The following is a 20,124-nucleotide window of genomic DNA, read 5'->3' as shown; positions in this document are numbered from 1 at the left end:
TTTCATCTTGGATGCAGTAGCTTTCCAAAAAACAACAACAAAAAACAGTCTATCCAGACTGGTGCCAGAACCTGGGCCAAGTTAAGTGCGAGTAGAAAAGCCAACACAGCATATGCGAGGCTATAAATAACAACTGTTGCCGCACAATAACGAGGGATTGGGACAAACGTGCGAGTTGTGTGACAAAGTGTCATGGTGCTTAGATTTGGTTTTGCTTGCTTTGTTTTTTTTTTTACTGTAAATGACATTACATCAGAGTGGCGAGTGGTAATCTGAGCAAGTACTTTGTTCTGCGCACTCAGTCACTTCGAGTTGTTACTACATTCGTATTTGGCGTCATTCCAATTCTGACAGTGCCCCCCCCCACCCCGTCTCTGACCAACCAAAGTCATCCTCATCCCTCGGTCTTCCCGACCGTCTCCCAGCGTCGCACTCTCGGCACCGTGACAGCGGCGCAGCGGAGCCGAGGGGAGGCACAAAGAGATTGTATTGTGGTTTTGTAGTTATCCGGCCATTAATCCTCAGTGATCCATGTCAACCCGGAGGCCCGCTGCTCTCTCCCCACTCCAGCGCTACCGTCAGACAAAGTGGCCGGCTGCTTGATTGGTTGCTTGGTCGGTCGGTCGGTTGGTTGGAGTAGCGGGACTAAAAGAACAGAAAGGAAAAAAAGCCCATCCAGCCGACGCGCTGCTCTTACATCACCATCACTCATCATCATCCGATGACGGGATGGATTTGATAAGGTGGGTGGAGGTGGGTGCGGGGGATAGTACACCACTGCAACCTTCTCCTCTTGTGCTTCAAACTGTGCGGCGGTGAATTCTTCCGGACAGACGCTTCCGAACTTCTAAAGGTCCAGTGTGTCAAATTTGGCTTGATTTATGATTTTTATATTGGTAAAAGCGTAATATACAGCCCATAAATACATTAATAAAATACTGTCTTTTAGTGTTCTCCAGAGTACATTAAAAAGTAATACTTGCAGTACAATAAAAGTTATTTGGTTTTCCTTTCCTTCCTTAGAACGGTTCTCATGTATATAAGAATATACACAGACACTGCCATCTTGCACCATCTTATTTCTAAGGAAGCCCTTTGTGGACAATCCATCCGCCTGACAGTGCGTTTCCTATTTAGGCTGAATGCTGCTCACGTCCTCATTTGAACCAACAAAGTGCACGTAGGCCATCGTAGTTCACTGGCATGCTCGGGAGAGGGAGGGTAAGCAAAGGAGCGCTGCAATCTAAAATGTAGCCACTTGAAGTCACCGTTTCCTCTCGAAAACTCCAAATATTACAAACCAAACCTTTGACGTAGGAATTTTACGGAGAAACGCAGCGGAAAAGGCAGTCTAAGCCTCCGGGTTTTCCCAGGTAGCTCTCCTCCACCGCAGAGGTGCGATAAAAAGACGCACGCCATTAACCGTCCCGATGGGACGGTGTCTCGACTGCTCCGCAGCCGCGTCGCGTTAGAGAGGCAGCGCCGCATGACAATTTCCCTCATTAATTCGCAGATCAAATCTCAGGGACACGGCTACTTCATTACTGAGGAGCTCACGGCGAATAGCAAGAGGACTGGGACGCACGTACTAAAACACGCCACACATGACGGGTTTTCGCGCAAGTCGTGCAGCGACGGTTTAATGATGGACGATAAAAATAAATGCTATGCTCTGCAGAAATTTGGAGAAAAAACCCCGAATGTAACATGTTGTCCCATTGAAGTGGAAAATTAGTGGTTCTGTATAGCAATTAATAGCAATGCATAATGTCGTTCGCACACCAGTTGAGAATAAATCCCACTTTTACACTAAATTATAAGAGATAGAGTTCAGCAGATTGAGCATTCAAATAAGGGGCTTAAGTGCAGCGGCAACAACACCCATTACAAAAATCTTGCTAAACTATTTGCAAATTCAAACTAACAGGATCTGGGATATGAAGAGCTTGAGACCCCGATCACAGTAAATGAAAGTGCGCCCCCGCTCCACTCATGCTTCATTAATAACCGCTGCATTATGCAGGCAGCTCAGTCAGGATCAGGACCAAACACTCCATTTTCTCATTAAATGAATTGGATGAAACTGGATTATACAACAGATGATAAAATGTGGCGGGGGGGGGGGGGGGGGGGGATGGAAGGAAGGGTGTTTCTCTTACGGATGGTATCTTTGATTTTTTTTCTTTTCTGCCTACATTTGACTCAAGCAGGACTTCTGAGTCAGAGCGCTCTGTGATGGGAAGAAGGCAAAAATCTAACCAATAAAAAATGACAAAGCAGCCTAATGAAATAAGAGGAGAAGAGTTGGTTTAGGACAGTGGTTCTCAAACTTTCTCTGTCGCGCCCCACCTTGGAGGAAGAAGGTTTTTCATGCCCACCCCCCAAATTTGGAGCAAGAAGCCCCAAATTTGACGTGGCTTTGTTCCATCCACCATCCTGGCTTCCCTGTGAAACCACACAGCTTTATGTTGTGCTCCCATCTCCTCACAAAGTGCAGAGAATAGCCGCGCTTTCAGGGGTCTTGCTTTGATGAAATAGACCACATCAACAACATCAGTCATGCGACAACATCACATTTTCTACCTGCCACACGGGATGACGTTGAGCGTTGCGTGCGCTAAATCATAATATCGCGCCAGTCGCGGCGTAGATCACGTCCTGGTGCAAAGGTGTTTGATTACCTTCTATCAGCGCTGGAAAACTGTTCATTGTCCTCTGGCTTTTTCGACACCGTCGTTCCGCAGCTACTCGCAGAACGATTCTACAGCCAAAAGTGCCCAACAACAAAGAACACTGGCCACCGCCGGACTCCTGAATTCTTTTTGTCCCTGTCAAATATTTGTCCATCCTGTGCACCTGAGCAGCGTTTTTCTTAGCTACAACCTACTGAACACTTTTTGTTAATTGTTCCACCGTGGAAACATTAGTTCCCCCGGGCGCCCCGTCTCCCTCCTGCCCGGTGTTTGGCCCCCCCCCCAGACTTGACTCTGCGCCCCCCACTTTGAGAAACACTGGTTTAGGAGAACAAAAAATTGACATGTGCTTTTATAGAGTCTTCCAGAAACTGTTGAGAAAGCCGTTTACGATACAGAAAACTACCCAATCGCCAGAGTAGCATGGGTTAAATAAGAGCTGCCAACAGTTTATGATCTGGTCATAAACTCGAATAATATTATTACAGTGCAGAATGGTTGATACGATTGTCTCCTCTTTAATATTCAAAGCTAACGTGGGTTTAGAGAAAAGCCACCCAAGCAAGAAATTGGGAAGAGTTGGTGCCAAATTTGCGTGACAAGATCAAGAAAGCATCCAGGTGTTATTGGTTCTTGGTTAAAACAGAATAAGATTTTATATGAGCAGGTGAGTGCCCAACCTTAGACCTCAGCAAGTGGTAAAAAAAAAAAAAAAGTCTGAAACAGAACATGAACAAAATGCATGTCATGTTTTTGGGACATAGTTTTCGAATTAATCAAACTGTTGACCATTAGGGGAAAGAATCTATTAGCACCAACCCTGCTATGACATAGCATGGCCACCAAAAGCTGCTGACCACTCCACTGACAGTTCAGCGAAGCACCAAAACAAGCGCTACTGTTGTCAGTAGGTCTGGTTTGTTCAGTGTGCAATGCGTCAGCCTGTTGTAAAGGCAAAGGCTCCGATCCCCTCCTGACACAGGCGTTTGACGGTGCCAGTTTGTACAGACAAAGCTCAACGCGTCACACGCTGAGCACGCCAAGCCAAACAGGCAAAACCAAGTGCTGAAATGCACAGTGCTTCTAGATCTTTCCACATCCATCTGGTTTACAAAAAAAAACCAAACACAAAACAACAATCAGATGGTGGTGGACGGACAGAAGCAAGTTTGCAGACAAAACCCGACTTGCTAGCCCCCACGGTAGCAGTTGTGCTTCATTTCTTCCATTTTCCTGACAAATCAGGGAATATGTTTGAACTATTAGACGCCTCCCAGATACGGGGAAGACCTGACATAACTTAGGCCCAGATCGGAACCTGAAACCTTCTCGCAGTGAGGCGACAGTGCTAAGTATTTGTTTGTTCATTGCTCGCCAAGTAGCCGTGGTATTTATGGCCTGGACTGACACGCTACACATCTGACACACAGCCCCATTAACCACGAAGAGGAGGCATAACATTTCCTGAACCGCATATCAGAAAGTCAGGTGAAGGGGTGTGAAGGCCAGGGCTAAAACAGACACAGGCGTGCTGGCACGGTCGGAACACCTCGATCTCCAACAGGTGTTGCGGCACCTGCTGCTGCTGCACTGAATAAACCTGTTAGCTTTGCACATTTGACAGCATCCACTTGCAGTAATTTTCTTTTTTTTTTTTCCCATCCGCTGCTACACAAGGTCCACCAGGGTGGCTTTTTTTCTCTCCCTGCCCAAGGCTGCTTGTCCATCACTCCCGATCTGCTTATTAGCTTTGCCGAGCGTCACCGCCGGCCCAGTGCGGCCAGTAGTAATTAGGCGACAGACAGTGAATGACAATCGCACACACCCACGTTACGATACTACGGGCTGTATTGATTCGTCCGTCGCACGATCCAACAGGAGAAGCTTGTCGGGCCGGTTCTGTTGCAAAATTAATAAAAACTACATTAGGGATGGGCCCTCTGGGACAGTGGCCGCTCTGCCAGATGGCCGGTCCACCCCTGCTGTTTGAGGACCCCCCCCCAAAAAAACATGTGTGTAAAATTTGGCCTGATTTATGAATTTCATATTGGTAAAAGTTGAATAAACAGTCCGTAAATATATTAGTAAAGCATATACTCACAGTACAATAAAAGCAATTTGGTTTTCCTACCCCATAAAATGGTTCTTATTGATATATAGGAGAATATACATACAGCAAGGGTCTTGCCCCCAGTTAGTTGCCAGGTTTGTGCTCGCAGGCCACTGCAGTTGAAGGACAGATGAGCGAATAAGCGCTGCAATCTAAAATCTGACCCACAGATGGCAGAATTTTACACACTGTACCTTTAACAAACTGCAATTCAACATTCCTTTACTGGCATGAAAAGGTTCCGGTTTCAGAAACATTATGTTGTGTTTTCATTTGATGGCAAGCATTTGCCAAGACAGGACAAAAACACAGCTTGTGAAAGAAAGACGTGAGATCGAGAGACATCGGAAGACAAAGACTGAAAATTACATTTTTTTTTTGCAAATTCAAACCGAAGTGGCCTGCTTTCTGTCGCTCCATCTGATTAAAACGTACCACTACATACACCCAGCTATGCTGACGGCGCGGTGGCTGAGCCCCGCAGGATAAACAGACATGTGCGTCTGTTTGCGAAACGCCTCGTGCCACGAGACGCCTGCTAAATGTCACACGCTGGGCCGGTGAGACGATGTGCCAGCGCGGTGAGACGACTGCTGCCTCGGCCTCGGCTCCTGCTTGATTCTCTGCAATCCGACCGTTACGTAAGTCTTTAATCCAGATGTGCTACTTCTGCGCCCTACCCCTTCCCCTCTCCCGCCCGACTCTCCTTCTCTCCCGCCGCCATAATCTGAATTCAAGGGAAAGAAGTGGGAAAAAAACAACCTTTTGTCTGCATTTGCAACAATATCAATCCGGGGAGCGTCTCACAAACGAAACCTGTGTCTCCGGGGAACGCTGTGGGAGACAAAACCCGTGTCTGTGAGCCAGAGCGCTAGCGCGCTGCTGTTTTCTCTGATATACAAACGAGCCAGCGCAAAAAAAAAAGAAAGGCAGAAAGAAAGAAAAGAAAAACCCTGCCTGAACACAAACCTTGTGTTCTGTTTTGTGTTTTTTTGCCTGTGTGCGTCTGCCAGCGCCTCATCTCCAAGTTGGCTCTTCCCATTCCAGCCACCAACAGGAATAGAACTGCCCTTATCTGTTGGAGGGAAGCGAGACATCCAATGTGGCAACTGGTAATCTAGCAGGTTGACTCGAGCTTTTCAACGCCGGCGCCCCCCCAAGAGGACCCAGAGGGCTGTGAAGTCGCTACAGACCTTTGGTAAAGCCGCTCGGCACGCGGAGACCTCGGGATGAAAGGGAGGACCTCTCGCCCTCTGCCCGCCGAGGGTTTAGCGAGGTCTCGGCCAGAGCAACGCAAATTGAATTGAAAAAAAGAGGAAAAGGCGCGTGGTGCCATAGTGGCAATACAAATTCTGCGCGTGCGAAATTCTTAAAATCCAGATCACGAGACATCATAGCAACCGCCAGTAGGGTCATATCTTGTGACTAAAATAAGCATCAAAGACAGACAAGTGGATGCACACACACAAAAAAAACACAAGTGTCACACGTTTATACCAATGTCTTGTTGCGTGTAGGCTTAGCCGTTGGTTTATCCCAACAGAGTAAGAGAAGTCCAACAGATTTAGGTTGTTACGCAACAAAATGTCCCATTTAAAGCACCACGCACCGCCAAACACAATGGCATTGCTTTTTGATTTGCGCGCAAAAAAAAAAAAAAAAAAAAGACAATTTGCCCACTGTGACTGTTCAATTTACCAGCAAATGTTTTTCTCCACAGCGAAACGACTTTTCGGGGGGAAAACTAAGAGCAGGAAATTAAATATGACGGTGCTGGTAAATAGGTCGGTAAACACTTTCACCGATAGATATTAACGGGGCGTATCAGACGACATTTTTTGCACTCGTATCAAAGAAACAGCTACAAGACATAAACAAAGTTATCTAAGCTGAAATGTTTTTACAGGAAATGTCCCGTTCGATTCACATTGGAATTAAATCTAAATAAGTGCAAGAACTCATCATCATCAAAGTTGCATTTTAAGAAGAGATTGCAAAATGTTTAGAGAAAATGATGCAGAATCATTAACTACGAGCTTCTGAAAGCTGAGACAGAACATACGACCGTATGGTCGAAAAGAACATGAAGTAATGCAAGAAATCTGTCGTATTGCGCGGAAACGCCTCAGTGTTCCAAGAGGGAATTCACGAGATACCCCACACCGCGCGCAAGGCCGTGGGCGTTTCTAATTACTGACCCAGAATAAGAACACCGTTACAAATGCTGGATCAAACGTAACAAAGTCGTCGATAAATCAAAAGGAAAAACAAGCTGACTAGCGGAGCGCTCAATGAGGAGCACCTAGGAGGCGGCAACACGTGGGGTAAAAAAAAAGCTCACGACCTGCCCCGAGGACTAACCTGCCATGGCTGAGGAGGCTTCAGCCCTCTGCTTTCCACTTTAATTGCAAATTAAACGTGCACGAGGCTGCGACCTTCACGGCGGTTCGCGTCTCTCTCTCTCTCCGTCCGAAAGGAAAAAAAGGCCGGGACGCGCTCCCCGTCACATGCTAATTGCCTGGCATGATGTAATGTTTGTTCTTCTACGTCGCCTCATTAGGGGAGCATCTGTTCGGAATATGGCGGGGTTAACGGAGGGTGATGCCGATGCTAACAGAGGCCCAGTTAGACACTCAGTGGCCACCTCCGATTCTTAATCGATACCCGAATGGCTTCATTTAGAATTAGCGCCGCGGCTAGCTCAGTTTGCGTGGCGGAATGCGGACGCTAGGGCAAGAAGCTATTCAGCGCAGCTAGTAGAGTAGCTTTGCTTTCCTTGGTGCAAGATTTTTTTTTTCCTGTTGCTGCAAAGTCTCTCACTTCTACCTCAAGTGCGCCACCCTCAGTGGCTGAAGGGTAGTCATTTTGATTATCCGCACTATACGCGCTATAATAGGCAACAGTTTACTTTAAACACTATGTAGCCCCTGGGGATAACATAAAGCACAGCTCCAGACCCATTTCTTCACTAAGGTTTTTAACTTTCAGTGCTGTTCTTCATGTCCGCACTGTCTTTAAAGTGTTTCGTTCAAATAGTGATGTTTTAAATCTTTTTATTGTTTGATGTTTTTACTTTTCATTTCTGCTTTGTTAATCATTAGCACGGCATGAGAACCACTACAAGTTCCAAGTTACTGTTCCGACACGAATCAAATTAAAGCTCACAATGTCCCACTTGTCAGTGGGGAAAGCAGGATGGAAGCCTCCATTATTGCTGTTAGCACAGTTAGCCAACAGCAGCTAGTGGTGGAGCCAATAAGAAAGACTTTTTAACTGCTTTCACCCAATGCTACTAAACACCAGTTGTTGTTGAGATTCCTTTAACTTTACGGCTGAAAAAGCTCTTTTGAGCATCTGTTGTTTTCAACTGTGAGATATAGTCAAATATAAGTTAAGTGCAGCATCTGACGCATTCCATCTCCATCCACGTGAAGCTGAATTCATTGAAGGAGAAGGAAAACAGCCATACCGATAAACTAAAACGTGCCACCAGGTCTATTAACTCTTTAGCCCTTAATAATGCTGGTAATTTAAACGAAGCAAAAAAAATTAAAAAAATTCCATCACTTGCTGGAAATCCATTGACCCCGTTGCAACCCCGGCCTGGTCAATGAACCCATCCCTCACTTTTCCTTTACGCCTCGGTTGCAGATCTAATTTCCCCTGATAATAGTGCGGCTGGAGCATCCATCAAGAGCCCTACACACTGTCACCAGCAGGAACACACACACACACACACCACACAGACACACACACTCATTGCTATGACTCTAGCCAACCCATGGACAAACGCCACATATAAAAAGGGCCCACCAAAAGTGTGACACACGCTCACACTGGTTAACTTCACACCACCTGAGCGGCTGAGAGGGTCAGGTGACGAACAGCAGACCTGCCAGCACTGGTCCCTTCCTGTAACCCAGACACCCGGCAGCCAGCTGCTTCCTGCTCTGGACGATCAGCGCTGACGGAACCAGGGAGGGAGGAGACGGGATGGAGCGAGGTCCGCGTCTGGACAAGACCAGAGCAACCAGTTAAAGTGATTACAGCTCTATCATCACCAGGAAGGTTCCTGGGAGAGCGGAAATGATGACATTGTGACTTTGGCCTCCGGGACTTCACCCGTGTAGCATAGGTAGGTCTTGATGAGCACCTCTTGAGTGGGACAAGTTGGGAGGAACAGGAGACGGCCTCAGCGTGCCAGCATACTACAAAAACACACACACTAAGGAAGACGTAAGAAGTGGGCCAGCCAAGTTCATTCCTATTCCACACGATCACCCCAGCCGTCGGTGCATCTGCAGCCACCAGCTCCCCATCATCACCTCCACCTCCACCACCACCACCACCACCATTCACCTCCAACCAGGGACCCCTCATCAGGCAGCCAGGCGGCCTCCCACAGCGGCTGTGTTGATCTTTTTGCAGAGAGGCGAAGTGATTCCAACCTCAGATCAGTGCAGCTTCCCCCAGACCTGCACTGCACGGCAGAGGGTCTGCAAATCTACAATACATATAGAAATATGCATGTCGCTGCAACCCCCCCTCCACACACACACACACACACACACACACACACACACACACACACACACACACACACACACACACACACACTTTGCAGACTATAGAGTTGTGACAGAGAAGAGGGGGGTGTAAGGACTTACGTATCTGCTGATGATATTCCGGAGCAGGCTGAAATCCATCTTGGAGTCGCGGCTCCTTCGACGTTCGCTCTCTCCGCAAACCGCTACCTGCTGCTGCTGCTGCTGCTGCTGCGGGTCCTCGCGGCAGCTTCCATCGCCCCGCCGCCGCCCCCCCGACCACGACCCTTCACTCCGTCACCGCGGGCGGGCCGCCCCGACGTGTCCCGTACTCGCGGTGTCTCAGTCGGCGGCGGTGGTTTTCATGGCCACCGAGGCGCTCCCGACAACCGCACTTTGCGCCGCCGATGCCGGGGCTACATTTCCGTCGCAGCAGGGCTCGCTGGGGGGATGGTGGTGGTGGTGGTGCACGGTGGTGCACGGTGCTGCCAAGTCTGTGCTTGCTGTCGCGTTGTTGTTGTTTTTGCTGCTGCTGTTGCTGCTGTTGCTGCTGTTTCCGGTCACTCCTGATGCCGCTTTAATCCGTGCAGGAGACGCTCCCTCATGGAGGCGGCAGCCTGTGTCCCGCTCTCTGGCCCTCGGCTCGGCGTAGCAGCGGCGGCAGCGGCGGCGGCGGCGGCAGCTCAGTCGTCAGATGACTGTGACGCGCATGCGTACCACTCACCCCTCACCCTCCCCTTCATTAAGCTGTATGAGGGGACACTGTGGCGATGTACACGTTTGTGTCACGTTTGTAGAAGCTTTAGTATCTGAACTTTGGGGGTTATTGCGGTTCAGGAGGATTCCCCCTGGCGGCGGATTGAAAAATTCAAGTAAAAAAAACAAAAACAAAAACAAAACAAAACAAAAAACACTGATAACGTTGTTAAAGGTCCAACATTAGGAAATTAATTTCAGGAGTATTTTTGTCTCAATATTGTCAGTGAAAGAAAACGCTTCAATTCTCAGGAAACGTGCTGGAAAAAAAAGCTCAGTTCTGGCAATCAGCCCTCTGTGATGTCACAAATTTAGTCTTTTTCCAGGATGGTGAGAGTGTCCAGATCCAGAGAGACCAACTTGTTGTTTGTCTGCTTCCAAACATGTAGAAGGTCCAACAATGCAGTCAGTTTCAGCAGGCTGACATCGCCAGGGGTTGTTGACTGTAAATTATAAAGGACTAAATGACAGGAGGGGAATTCTGAAAATGTAACATTGGAAGTTATACAAACAAATGAAAATGCCAAAACTGTCTAAAAATGTTCCACTGACATACAGTTGGCAATAATGATATTTCTGATTTATTTGATTTTAATTTGATTTATTTCAGACAAGATGTGCTCTAACTTAAATCAGTGTTTGAGGATGATTATATTGTATTTCATTATTGTAGATTATATGTGTTTGAACATTTAACCTCCCTTTAACGTTTCAATGTTGACAACATTAGTTTCTCAATGTTTACCTTCAAGAACATTTGTCCAGTTAACAAATCAGTAACCAACTTTATTTGGTTTCCTGCAGCAGTCACATGATCTGAACAATACAAAAATAGGGAAGCGGACGGAAAGATAATTCAAAATAAATTTTCTAGATTCTGCCACTTCACAACAGCAGTCATTCTTCTTCTACATCTTAGTTTCTCGCACAGTCCATCTTGCTAAAATCCCGGCAGGATTTAAGAGCAAATCTAAAATTAGCTCCATGTCCATGTAGGGGGAAGCCTGTGGCTGCAGGGCGGCAAGCCTACGATGATGCCTGCCCCAGACATTTCATTATGACTTTCAATTAGCACAGACACTATTAATAATGCACGACTCTGACCTACTAATGCCTGACGCCACTGTTTACCTCCCTCAAGACACACCCCCCCCTGCAGCCCCGCCCCCCTGCTGTGCACTTAGTGTCTGATGAAGAGTGCGCCTCAGTGGACAGATTACAACATGTCCTTTTGTTTATGGCACGTCCCAATTACACACATGTAGTGCTCTATGTCGTTTCCACGCCAGACTGGTTCCCCACCACCTTAAATACACTGTGTAGTATTGGATGGCTTCTCCAGCACCTCATCAGCAGACGCCAAAATACCAAACTGTGCTCCGCAGCGGGCAGAGCAGAACTGCTGGCTCTTCAGAATAAATGCAGCGATAAACGCAGCATCAGATCGTGTGGCTCCCCTTGCAGAAGTGTTAAGTCTTATTTTAAAAACAAAATTGCACTCATCAGCAAATCTGGCCTTTTTTTTTTTTTTTTTTTACCTTGCGAGCAGCTGGCCTTGATTTCCACATGAGCTCAAATTGTTGCTCACTTCACAACACGCCGTGATTATCACTTAGCTGACCGCCTGTACGTCCATCCGTGTGGAGGAACTGGGTCACTGTTTATTCTTCCCTTCTGGCTTCATGCGTGGGCACGAGGCAGCAACATATGGGCCAGTGGGCTACTCTCCTTATGCCACCGTCGGTGCTGTGCAAGAGGGAATGTGCACTCTGAAGATCTGGAGACGGCGTCCGATAATAAACGCTTGTGCAGAGATGATGAATGATACATTTGCAGTTTACACTTCAAAGTGATTTAGTGCTTGTGTTCTGCGCAGATAGGGGGTGCACTATATTTACACCCCCCCCACACACACACAAGCACCCCCCCCCCTTTCCTCTTTACCGTTGCACATCTTCTTGTTGAAGAGCTGACTCTGCACCGCTGACTCTGGCACAAACAGTGGCTCTCATTACGCTGTAGTTATGAGTTATTCCTGCAAGAAATGCCGTCCTGCGGAAAATAGACTTCAGAGGCATGAGAGCAAGTTTGTGATTATCACATTACAGCAGGGCACAAGATCTGTGATATCTGTGGGTTTCATTTGGACAGGAGACAGATAAGTGTCAACAGTTCATCTTTAAATTTCTCACACTTGACAATCAAAAGCAAGGGGAAATTTTGAGCAAAAATATAGATAAATAAATGAATATTTACATAGATAGATAGATAGATAGATAGATAGATAGCCCTTTGATTTGTTATGAGGCAGACTTGGCACATGTTTGTTTGATACAAAACAGAGAGAAAAAGAATAACCCTACTAAAAAAAAATACATATCACACCTATTTGTGCACTGTTTTGGTGACGCACGACCCCCTAGAGGAGGAGGAGGGTAAAATCCTGTTGTTTTACACCTTCCTTTTTTCCAAATTCTGAAAAATTCTAATTTATTGCCACAGTGTCACACGACGAGCAGGAGGAGAATTTCGAGCGTTTCCCATATTGCACTAATATCAGTGCTTTGGCGCCATCTAGTGGTCAGAAAGCAGAAGCACGGGCCCAAGTGCCACACGCTGCTCTGCCGCAAACGCGAGGCTGCCGGTGCGGACGCGTGTAACCGGGCGGCTAATTAATTGTTCTGATTAGGTGTAATTGGAGTATGGTTTACCCCGAGCCGCGGGGCGACAAATGAAGTGTTTTGTGCGGCGTAATTGATGCGCCTGATTTGTTGTTACACTTGGCTGAACGAGTTTGCGTCGCGGCTGCTGCTGATTGCTGCGGCTGATGAACGGGCGGACCCGTATCTCGCGCTTTGATGGGAGAACAGCTTGGCGCGTGGCCTCCGCGGGCACACCTCGGAACTCGAGGAGGTTGCAGCTTGTTTATGAAGTCACACCACCGCAGGGGGGGCCCCCATGCAGAGTTGGTCTCCATGCACCGATAAATTATAATAGGTGTGTTTGGTCGTCGCTGTTGTTGTCGTCGTCGCTGCCGCTGCTTGTTTTCCAGCCGGTGCTGGTGCTGGTGCTGGTGCCGGGCCTGCTGATGTGTGTCACATGCCTCCCTCTCTCCATGCCCGGTCCGGGTGCCAAGAGAGGGGCTTAAACCTGCGTCTGGAGATGGGAGCAGTGGAGATCCCAGGGAGCGGATGCTTGGCACCGTGAAATAGGATTTTGGGAGGACCGAAGCAATGAAGCGAGAGGGAGGAGAGCCACTGCCAAGTCTTCTCTGCGGATTTGATGGCCCCCTCCTCACCCCTTTAAACACATTCAGCTCCCGCGTGCGACACGACTGCGGCGCGGGGAGGGGTGGAGTGAGGTGGTGGTGGTGGTGGTGATGGTGGTGGGGGGCGGGGGGGGACGGAAAAAGCAAAGCGGTGTATAATAAAGAAGGAAGAGCAGGGTTTGGAGACAGGCGACCTGAACATGTGTTCGGCACCGTAACCAACTCGAGCAAACTCCGCTAATCCCGCCACAGCTGTTAACAGGTGCCTCCTCCTGCAACCCCACCTGCACCACCCCACCCCAACCCAACCCCCCGCCTGCCTGCCTGCCTGCCTGAGTAAGTAAGTGCTTGCGCTGTGTCAGTCACGCGTGCACTCGTGAATTGCTATGTTGCGTTGTTCTTGCAATCCCGCAGGTGAGAGGGAGAGGTTGACTGGGAACGGAGGAGGTGGAGGAGAAAGGTGTGTGTGTGTGTGGGGGGGGGGGGGGTAAAACAGGATGGAGGAGAGGACGAAGAAGAGGCGGAGCTCCCCGAGCGGCTGTCAGAGCGGGTGATTGATTTTACGCCCCTGTTATCAAGCCTCGCAGCCACGAGGACCCCTAATACCTCCCCTGACTCTCCCTCTCCCTCTCTCTCTCTGTCTCTCTCACACACACACACACACACACACACACACACACACACACACACACACACAGCAGCAGCAGCAGCAGCAGCTCTATCATGTGTCATCTGCCTCTACTTAAAGCCACCATATTATGCAGAACTCATGAGTTTGAGTTTTGTGCCAATACGTCTGAATTTACAGAGAACTCCTATGAAATGGGCGTCTATCCTTGACTGCTTCAGTTTTCACCGAGACATGCAATACTGGGAATCTGCCATTTGTGATGTCACAAAGGGGTGCCGACAACCAACAGAAAAACCTGATGACAAGACCCCTTCCGATATGTTGCAGCCGCTTTGTTTTAATCACCTTGTAAAAACGTGGAAAAAGCATCACAGGATTAGTCTTTTTGCAGGAGGCTATAAACAGAGGGCTAAATGCGCTCCTTTCTGGGGGCGAGTATTTTTGGAGAGGTAGACGTTCAAGGGCGCTCCGGATGGAAAAAACAAAGATCAAAAATTGGGTAAAACACAGGACCTTTAATGTCTAATCATCACAGCCGGCTGGCAGGAGGGGGAAGAATAAAGTGGGACGGCGAGAGTGAGTGAGTTAGCCGACGGCGCACATGAAAGGAGCAGCAAGCAAATCAGTCGGGAACTCCAGCAGAGCGGAGATGTCTCAGATGGATGTATCTGAGCCGCAGCTTCCCACATCTCTGCTGATCATCTCAAAAAAAAAAAAAAAAACTAGTGCGCCGAGCATTCGCCCGAGGGGGGAGTTCGCTCTCCAGCTCAAGATCGAGAGAGCAGGCGAGAAGACGCAAAACATTTGTTTTAATTTTTCGAAGCGTGGTCAGAAATAAATACAGGAAAATTAATTTCACCATGCAGAACTGGTGTTACTGCCGGTGGCCGGGGACTAAGCCGTGGCCGGGTTCCTCAGGAGTAATTGGAAACTGCAAGTGCAAGAGGGCCATTAGCGAAGCCTCAAACGCAATCAGCAGCCCAGAAAAATACGTACATCACAGTGATGATGCACGCTGAGATCAGTCGTTGCGCTGCGGAACCCTGCAGTTTCTGAGCTGGTGAATCTATTTCCGGAGGGCTCGGCCTGTGTTTAGTGGGTGTACCTGAGAGGGAGCAGAGCACAAAGAAATGCTCTTGATTTGGTCTATTAATGCAAAGCAAATGCACGAGTATATACTGTACTTTTTTCAGGCATTCAGAAGTTGAGGTTCAAATGCAGCAAACAGTGTCAGTTTTAATTTGACTTGCGCAATATTCAGTTATTAAAAGTTTACTCTGTGACGGCTTTGGCATGATTTTGCTTTTGCCTTCCAGTTTTTGAAGTTAAGAAACAACTTCAAAAACTGTTTACTCCTCATGGAAAATCGCACAGAACATTTTGTAACAAGCAGCAGAGTGACACTGGCCGACCTCGTGAGCAGAAAGACTGTTGGATTTTCAAGCACTGTATTGAAATAGTAAAAACAAATGTGTCACTTTCCCAAAATTTAAAATTCAAAATGCAAAACAAAACAGGAAAACCAGTTTCTTTTCCAGGGAGATGAAAAGGCAGGGTTCACCCTGCACACATGCACGCCCGGACGCACGCACGCACACACACACGCACGGGCGCGCAAACACACGCACGCACGCACAGCCTTTCTTTGTCCCACAGGTTTTGCAAACTACAGTTTAGCTTTGGTTGTAGGATTAAAATGAGAGAAAGGAAACAGATAGGATGCGCAAAAATGACACAAAAATGACCCTTAACTACATTACACATATAAGGATAGAAAATAACATTTGGGTAGTCTGGGTAAAAAATTAAAAAAAAATTTGAAAGAAAAGCTTGAGTGTGCGTTCCCTTGCGGGAGGTCACTGCTGGGCTGCGAGAGATCATCTCGGAATTAGAACCTCGTCGGCTGGCGTGAAAATCTCCGATAAACGTCCCCGTCTTCCGATGTGGAAGTTCTAAAAAGTTGAGTGCGTCTGCGGGTGTGTCACAGTGTGTCTCGGTGAAAGACACAAAGACGGAGAGAAAGAGGTGGGAGTTTGTGGGGGAGGTGGGGCGGCTCACCTAGCAGACAGGTGAATTTATGTTTTATGGAAATAAAAACGTGGCCTCCAGCCTCCCCCCCCCCACCTCTCCTCTTCTCCTCTTCTCTCCCCTCACTGCCTGCCTGCCTGCCTGCCTGCCTCCAGATGGTCCCTGTGGAGGGAGGCTGATTATCTGGCCCATCTGAGGCCGGGAACCTGAGAGCGTTGATGTTGGGTGGGCAGTGTGGTGCCACGCCAAGCCTCCTGTCCCCAGGAGCCCGAACATGATCCACTCTCAACCCCCCCACCCCCCCACCCCCTCCCACCTCTGCCTCCCCCTCACCCCCCTCTCCCTTTCTCTGCCTCCGCCCCGGGGGTAGACTTTCCTTCACCTGACGAGGAAATGCAGCGGCACGGCCGGACAGGTGAGCGTTTGGTAGGAGGAAGGTGTCAAGTGCAATGCACGGAGCCGGGAGACGGTGGAGGACAGACAGACAGCGGGGAAATGGTGGAAGACAGACAGACAGCAGTAGGACAGTGGAGGACAGACAGACAGACAGCAGTGGGATGGTGGAGGACAGAAAGATAGCAGTAGGACAGTGGAGGACAGACAGACAGACAGCAGTGGGATGGTGGAGGACAGAAAGATAGCAGTAGGACAGTGGAGGACAGACAGACAGACAGCATGGGGATGTGGGAGGACATACATACAGACAGGCAGGCAGACAGCAGTGGGATGGTGGAGGACAGACAGACAGCAGGGGGATGGTGGAGGACAGACAGACAGCAGGGAGACAATGGAGGACAGACAGACAGGTAGACAGACAGGTAGACATGGAGGTGGAGGTGCGTTTGAAAGGTTCCCCTGGCAGGGCGTTCTGTTCCTCTTTAGCAACCTTATGAATAAATAACCGCAGAGCTCTCGATAAACTCTTTCTCGTTTTGATTTTCAGTCCACCCCACCCTCCTCCTCCTCCTCTTCCTCCTATCGAGCTCCATCTTCCTCAACACGCCTGCTAATTAGGCCCCGTCTTTGGTTTCCCACGGCCGCCCTCCTTCGCCTCTCACGCGGGACAGCAGTTTATCGGAGCGGCCCGTCGGGCAGCAGCGGTCCGAGAGATTGACCCAGGCTGCAGACTGAGCCTCATTATCAGACACCACTGATCCGACCTGCGGCGCTGCCAAGAGGAGCGCCGAGACTCCAAGGGTTCCTCGTGATGGTTCATCACGCAGCGTCTCGACGACCCTGCAGCAGGTGTCTGACCAGAGGGGAAACCGAAGCCACGTTTTCGCGACAACGGCTGTAACTTGCTAACTTGAAAATACCGTAATTTTTTGTTTTCCATTGTTCATTTCAACCAGGGGTGGGTAAACTTTTTGACTCGCCACCATGGGTTCTAAAATGAGCAGATGGATGGAGTGTTTTGGTGAGCCACCTCATAGGAGAAGAAAAATATCATGGAATATGTAGAAAACATGTTGCTTTTATGTCAATTTGAAAATGAACAAAAGCTTTACAAAAAATATGTCTTTGAAACCACACGCTATTTAGCTCTTTATTGAAGTGACTCTTCAAATACTGAACAAAAATTGATGAAATGCAGCAGTTTATTTTATTATTTACTTCGGCAGGCCGGATTAAAAAGCTTAATGGGCCGTAGTTTGCCAAAGAATGATTTAGCCGGTAAATTTCGTGGAGCGCATCACTTTCACTCGGGTTCATTTTTGTGGGGCAGTCGCTACTTAAAGCCTCACGCGAGAAGCGGCGCTAACCACGCTAGATTAGGCAAAACAGGAAGTGACCCAAATGTACGTTGCCGAGGCAGCGTGTTTGTTCTGGTTCACATTGTTCCGCTCACCGAGCGCCACGGAGCTCGGTTAATGCTGCAGATTATATGTGCATTTTGATGGTGCTTATTTTGCGTCTACCAACGCATGTGTTCATCCAATAACGTGGGTCAAACAACAGAATGGCACGAACCTGGAACGCGGAACGGCGGGGAACAGATGGCGTCACTTCCTACTTCGCTGTACCTTGTGTACAGAGAAAATACTACCCGGCCAAAATATTGCAAAAAATTTTCCAGGCATCTCTTGCCAAAAATGTCAACTTTTTATTACATCAGCGACCTTTTCTACATGTGCAGAACATTTCAAATGCCTGTAAATTGCCTGATTCTATTTGCTAATTGAAGGTAAGTAACGGGGCTTAAGTGGTGATTGGTGCTTTGTTGACGGGATGCCGCATCAAAGGAAACCAACCAACAAAAAAAAAAACAACACACAGACTTCAACCAGCAGAGTGTTCCGTCAAGCACCTTCCGCAGTGAAGGACCACCGATACGAGTCTTCCCGTCAACTTCAGGATTCACCGTGTTGCATCGCGTTGAATGTTTTGTTTCCTTTTTGTGCGTTGGTATTTGGTGAAATAAAAAGCCCCTGTGTCACACAAATGGTTTTTGTTGAAGTCAAAGACCCAGAGGAGAGCCTGAGAGACTGATCGTGACTTGAACTTTCCTTCTTTATTTCCCGAAAATAAAACAAGGTTCTTATTTTCTTTGTTTCAGAAAGATTTTGACTGAATACACAGTGGAAAAGTTGTCCTTTCTGAAAGGAAATATAAAATATAGCTTGTTTTTTTTCCACGCTTTTTTTTTCTTGTGTTGACAGTGTTAGAAGTTCAGAATAAATAAATTCCCAAAATCAGCCTTATGGTTTCAATTAAAAAGGTCGAGCCTGTGGCCCAAAAATGAATTGAAAGAATCCTTAATAAAGATGTAATCATTTAAATTATCACATGCACCAAGAATATACATTACATTTTTCAGAACTGCCAGTAAAACATACTAAATATATGAGGCCTGTCGAGTGTTGGACTGAAAGAAAATTTAGATTTAAAAATAAAATAAAATCTACTTTTTAGTTTAATAGTAATATTGGCACTGAGCTCATGATGCCAGAACGGTTCTTTTTTTTTTTTTATGGGAAAAGCAAATCATTTTCATTTGACAAAAAATACTAAATTCATATTTCCAGCAGCTGCTTAATACCTTATTTACAGTGGAACGACACAAAACAACTAATGCGATAGACTCTCAAATTTTAATTTAAGCTGTTAAAAATTACATTGCAGCATTTCGGCTCTCACACGCGCACCGATCGTCACACGTTGGATTTCTGCTCCGCTGCTGCATCTGCGTCTGTGTGCCGCGCGTTTCCATCTTTGTCGGTGGGAAGAGCTGCAGTGCATTCAAAAGAGGGCAGTGTAACCACACCAGCAGGCTTCGGCTTGAATCTGCTCTGCAATGAAACATTTCTCTGTGTGAGTGTGTGTGTGTCTTGCTCTCTCAAACAAACACGCATGAAAAACTTCCAGCAGCGACTTCATGTATTTTCTGCGCTCGAGCCGCATTTAAGAAAATTGCTCGGCGGTCGGTGTATTATTTCCTCCGACGGCGGCGGGGAGGTCGTCCCAGTCGGGCCCTGGGTGGCATCATTAACACAGCCTGGAGGAGCCTGGCGTTTAAATCAGATGGCATTGTCACAGGTGCAAGTGCCGGCTGTTCATGCATGTGATTACTGTCCTCTTTTCTGATTAATTTCCTACGTTGAGTGAGGGGCCGCGTGCGTTTGTGATTAATGAGCCGGCAGTCTAATATAATGTAATGATTAGTTGGGAGCATATTCAACCCCGGCGCGTGTTTTGTGCGCTGCGAGCCGCTCCGTGGATGTCAGCTCGGGTTACGGGTCGCAAGTCAAATGTCAGGCCGGAGGAAATCACCACATGACACTTGGACTCCGCCCCCCGGCCATGGTGTCATGATACAGGGCAGCAGAGACGGTTTCCCCTGTTGCGCAAAATCTATTAGACAGGCGGGCGGTGACGCAGCGATTGCGCGCAAAACAAGTGAGAAAACGTTACACTTACCGTGTTTAAACTCAAGTAATAATTCATCAAGCTGTGTGTTGTTTGTTCTGTGTACTCGCTTCCATCAAACAACAATCCCACAGAGGTTTTATTCTTGTCGAGTGGAAAATAGCAGTGTTCTGTCTAGCTAGCTGTGCTAGGCGTTCAGCTACAAGGGCTATCAATGTTCCACACAA

At 47.8% G+C, this 20,124-nt stretch overlaps 1 protein-coding gene across 6 annotated transcripts in view; it reads right to left on the bottom strand.

Annotated features, from left to right (window-relative positions):
* LOC142880630 (phospholipid-transporting ATPase IH-like) overlaps window positions 1–10,084 on the bottom strand; it is a 36,204-nt gene extending 26,120 nt beyond the window's left edge. For 4 of the 6 annotated variants that reach the window (XM_076014586.1, XM_076014587.1, XM_076014591.1 and 1 more), the window contains exon 1: window positions 9,471–10,082. In XM_076014586.1, the coding sequence (XP_075870701.1) occupies window positions 9,471–9,509 (39 nt within the window). In that variant the 5' untranslated portion in view covers window positions 9,510–10,082. Of the gene's footprint in view, window positions 1–9,470 lie in introns of all 6 variants that reach the window. The other 2 variants (XM_076014590.1, XM_076014588.1) reach the window with 2 other exon arrangements.
* Window positions 10,085–20,124: the final 10,040 nt, after the last annotated feature.

The sequence above is a fragment of the Nelusetta ayraudi genome, unplaced genomic scaffold (genome assembly GCF_046127955.1).
Source record: "Nelusetta ayraudi isolate G7.1 ecotype Tasmania unplaced genomic scaffold, CSIRO-AGI_Nayr_v1 ptg000169l, whole genome shotgun sequence".
NCBI lineage: Eukaryota > Metazoa > Chordata > Actinopteri > Tetraodontiformes > Monacanthidae > Nelusetta > Nelusetta ayraudi.
The sequence above is the reverse complement of the archived record's forward strand: the minus strand, read 5'-3'. Positions and strand labels throughout refer to the sequence as shown.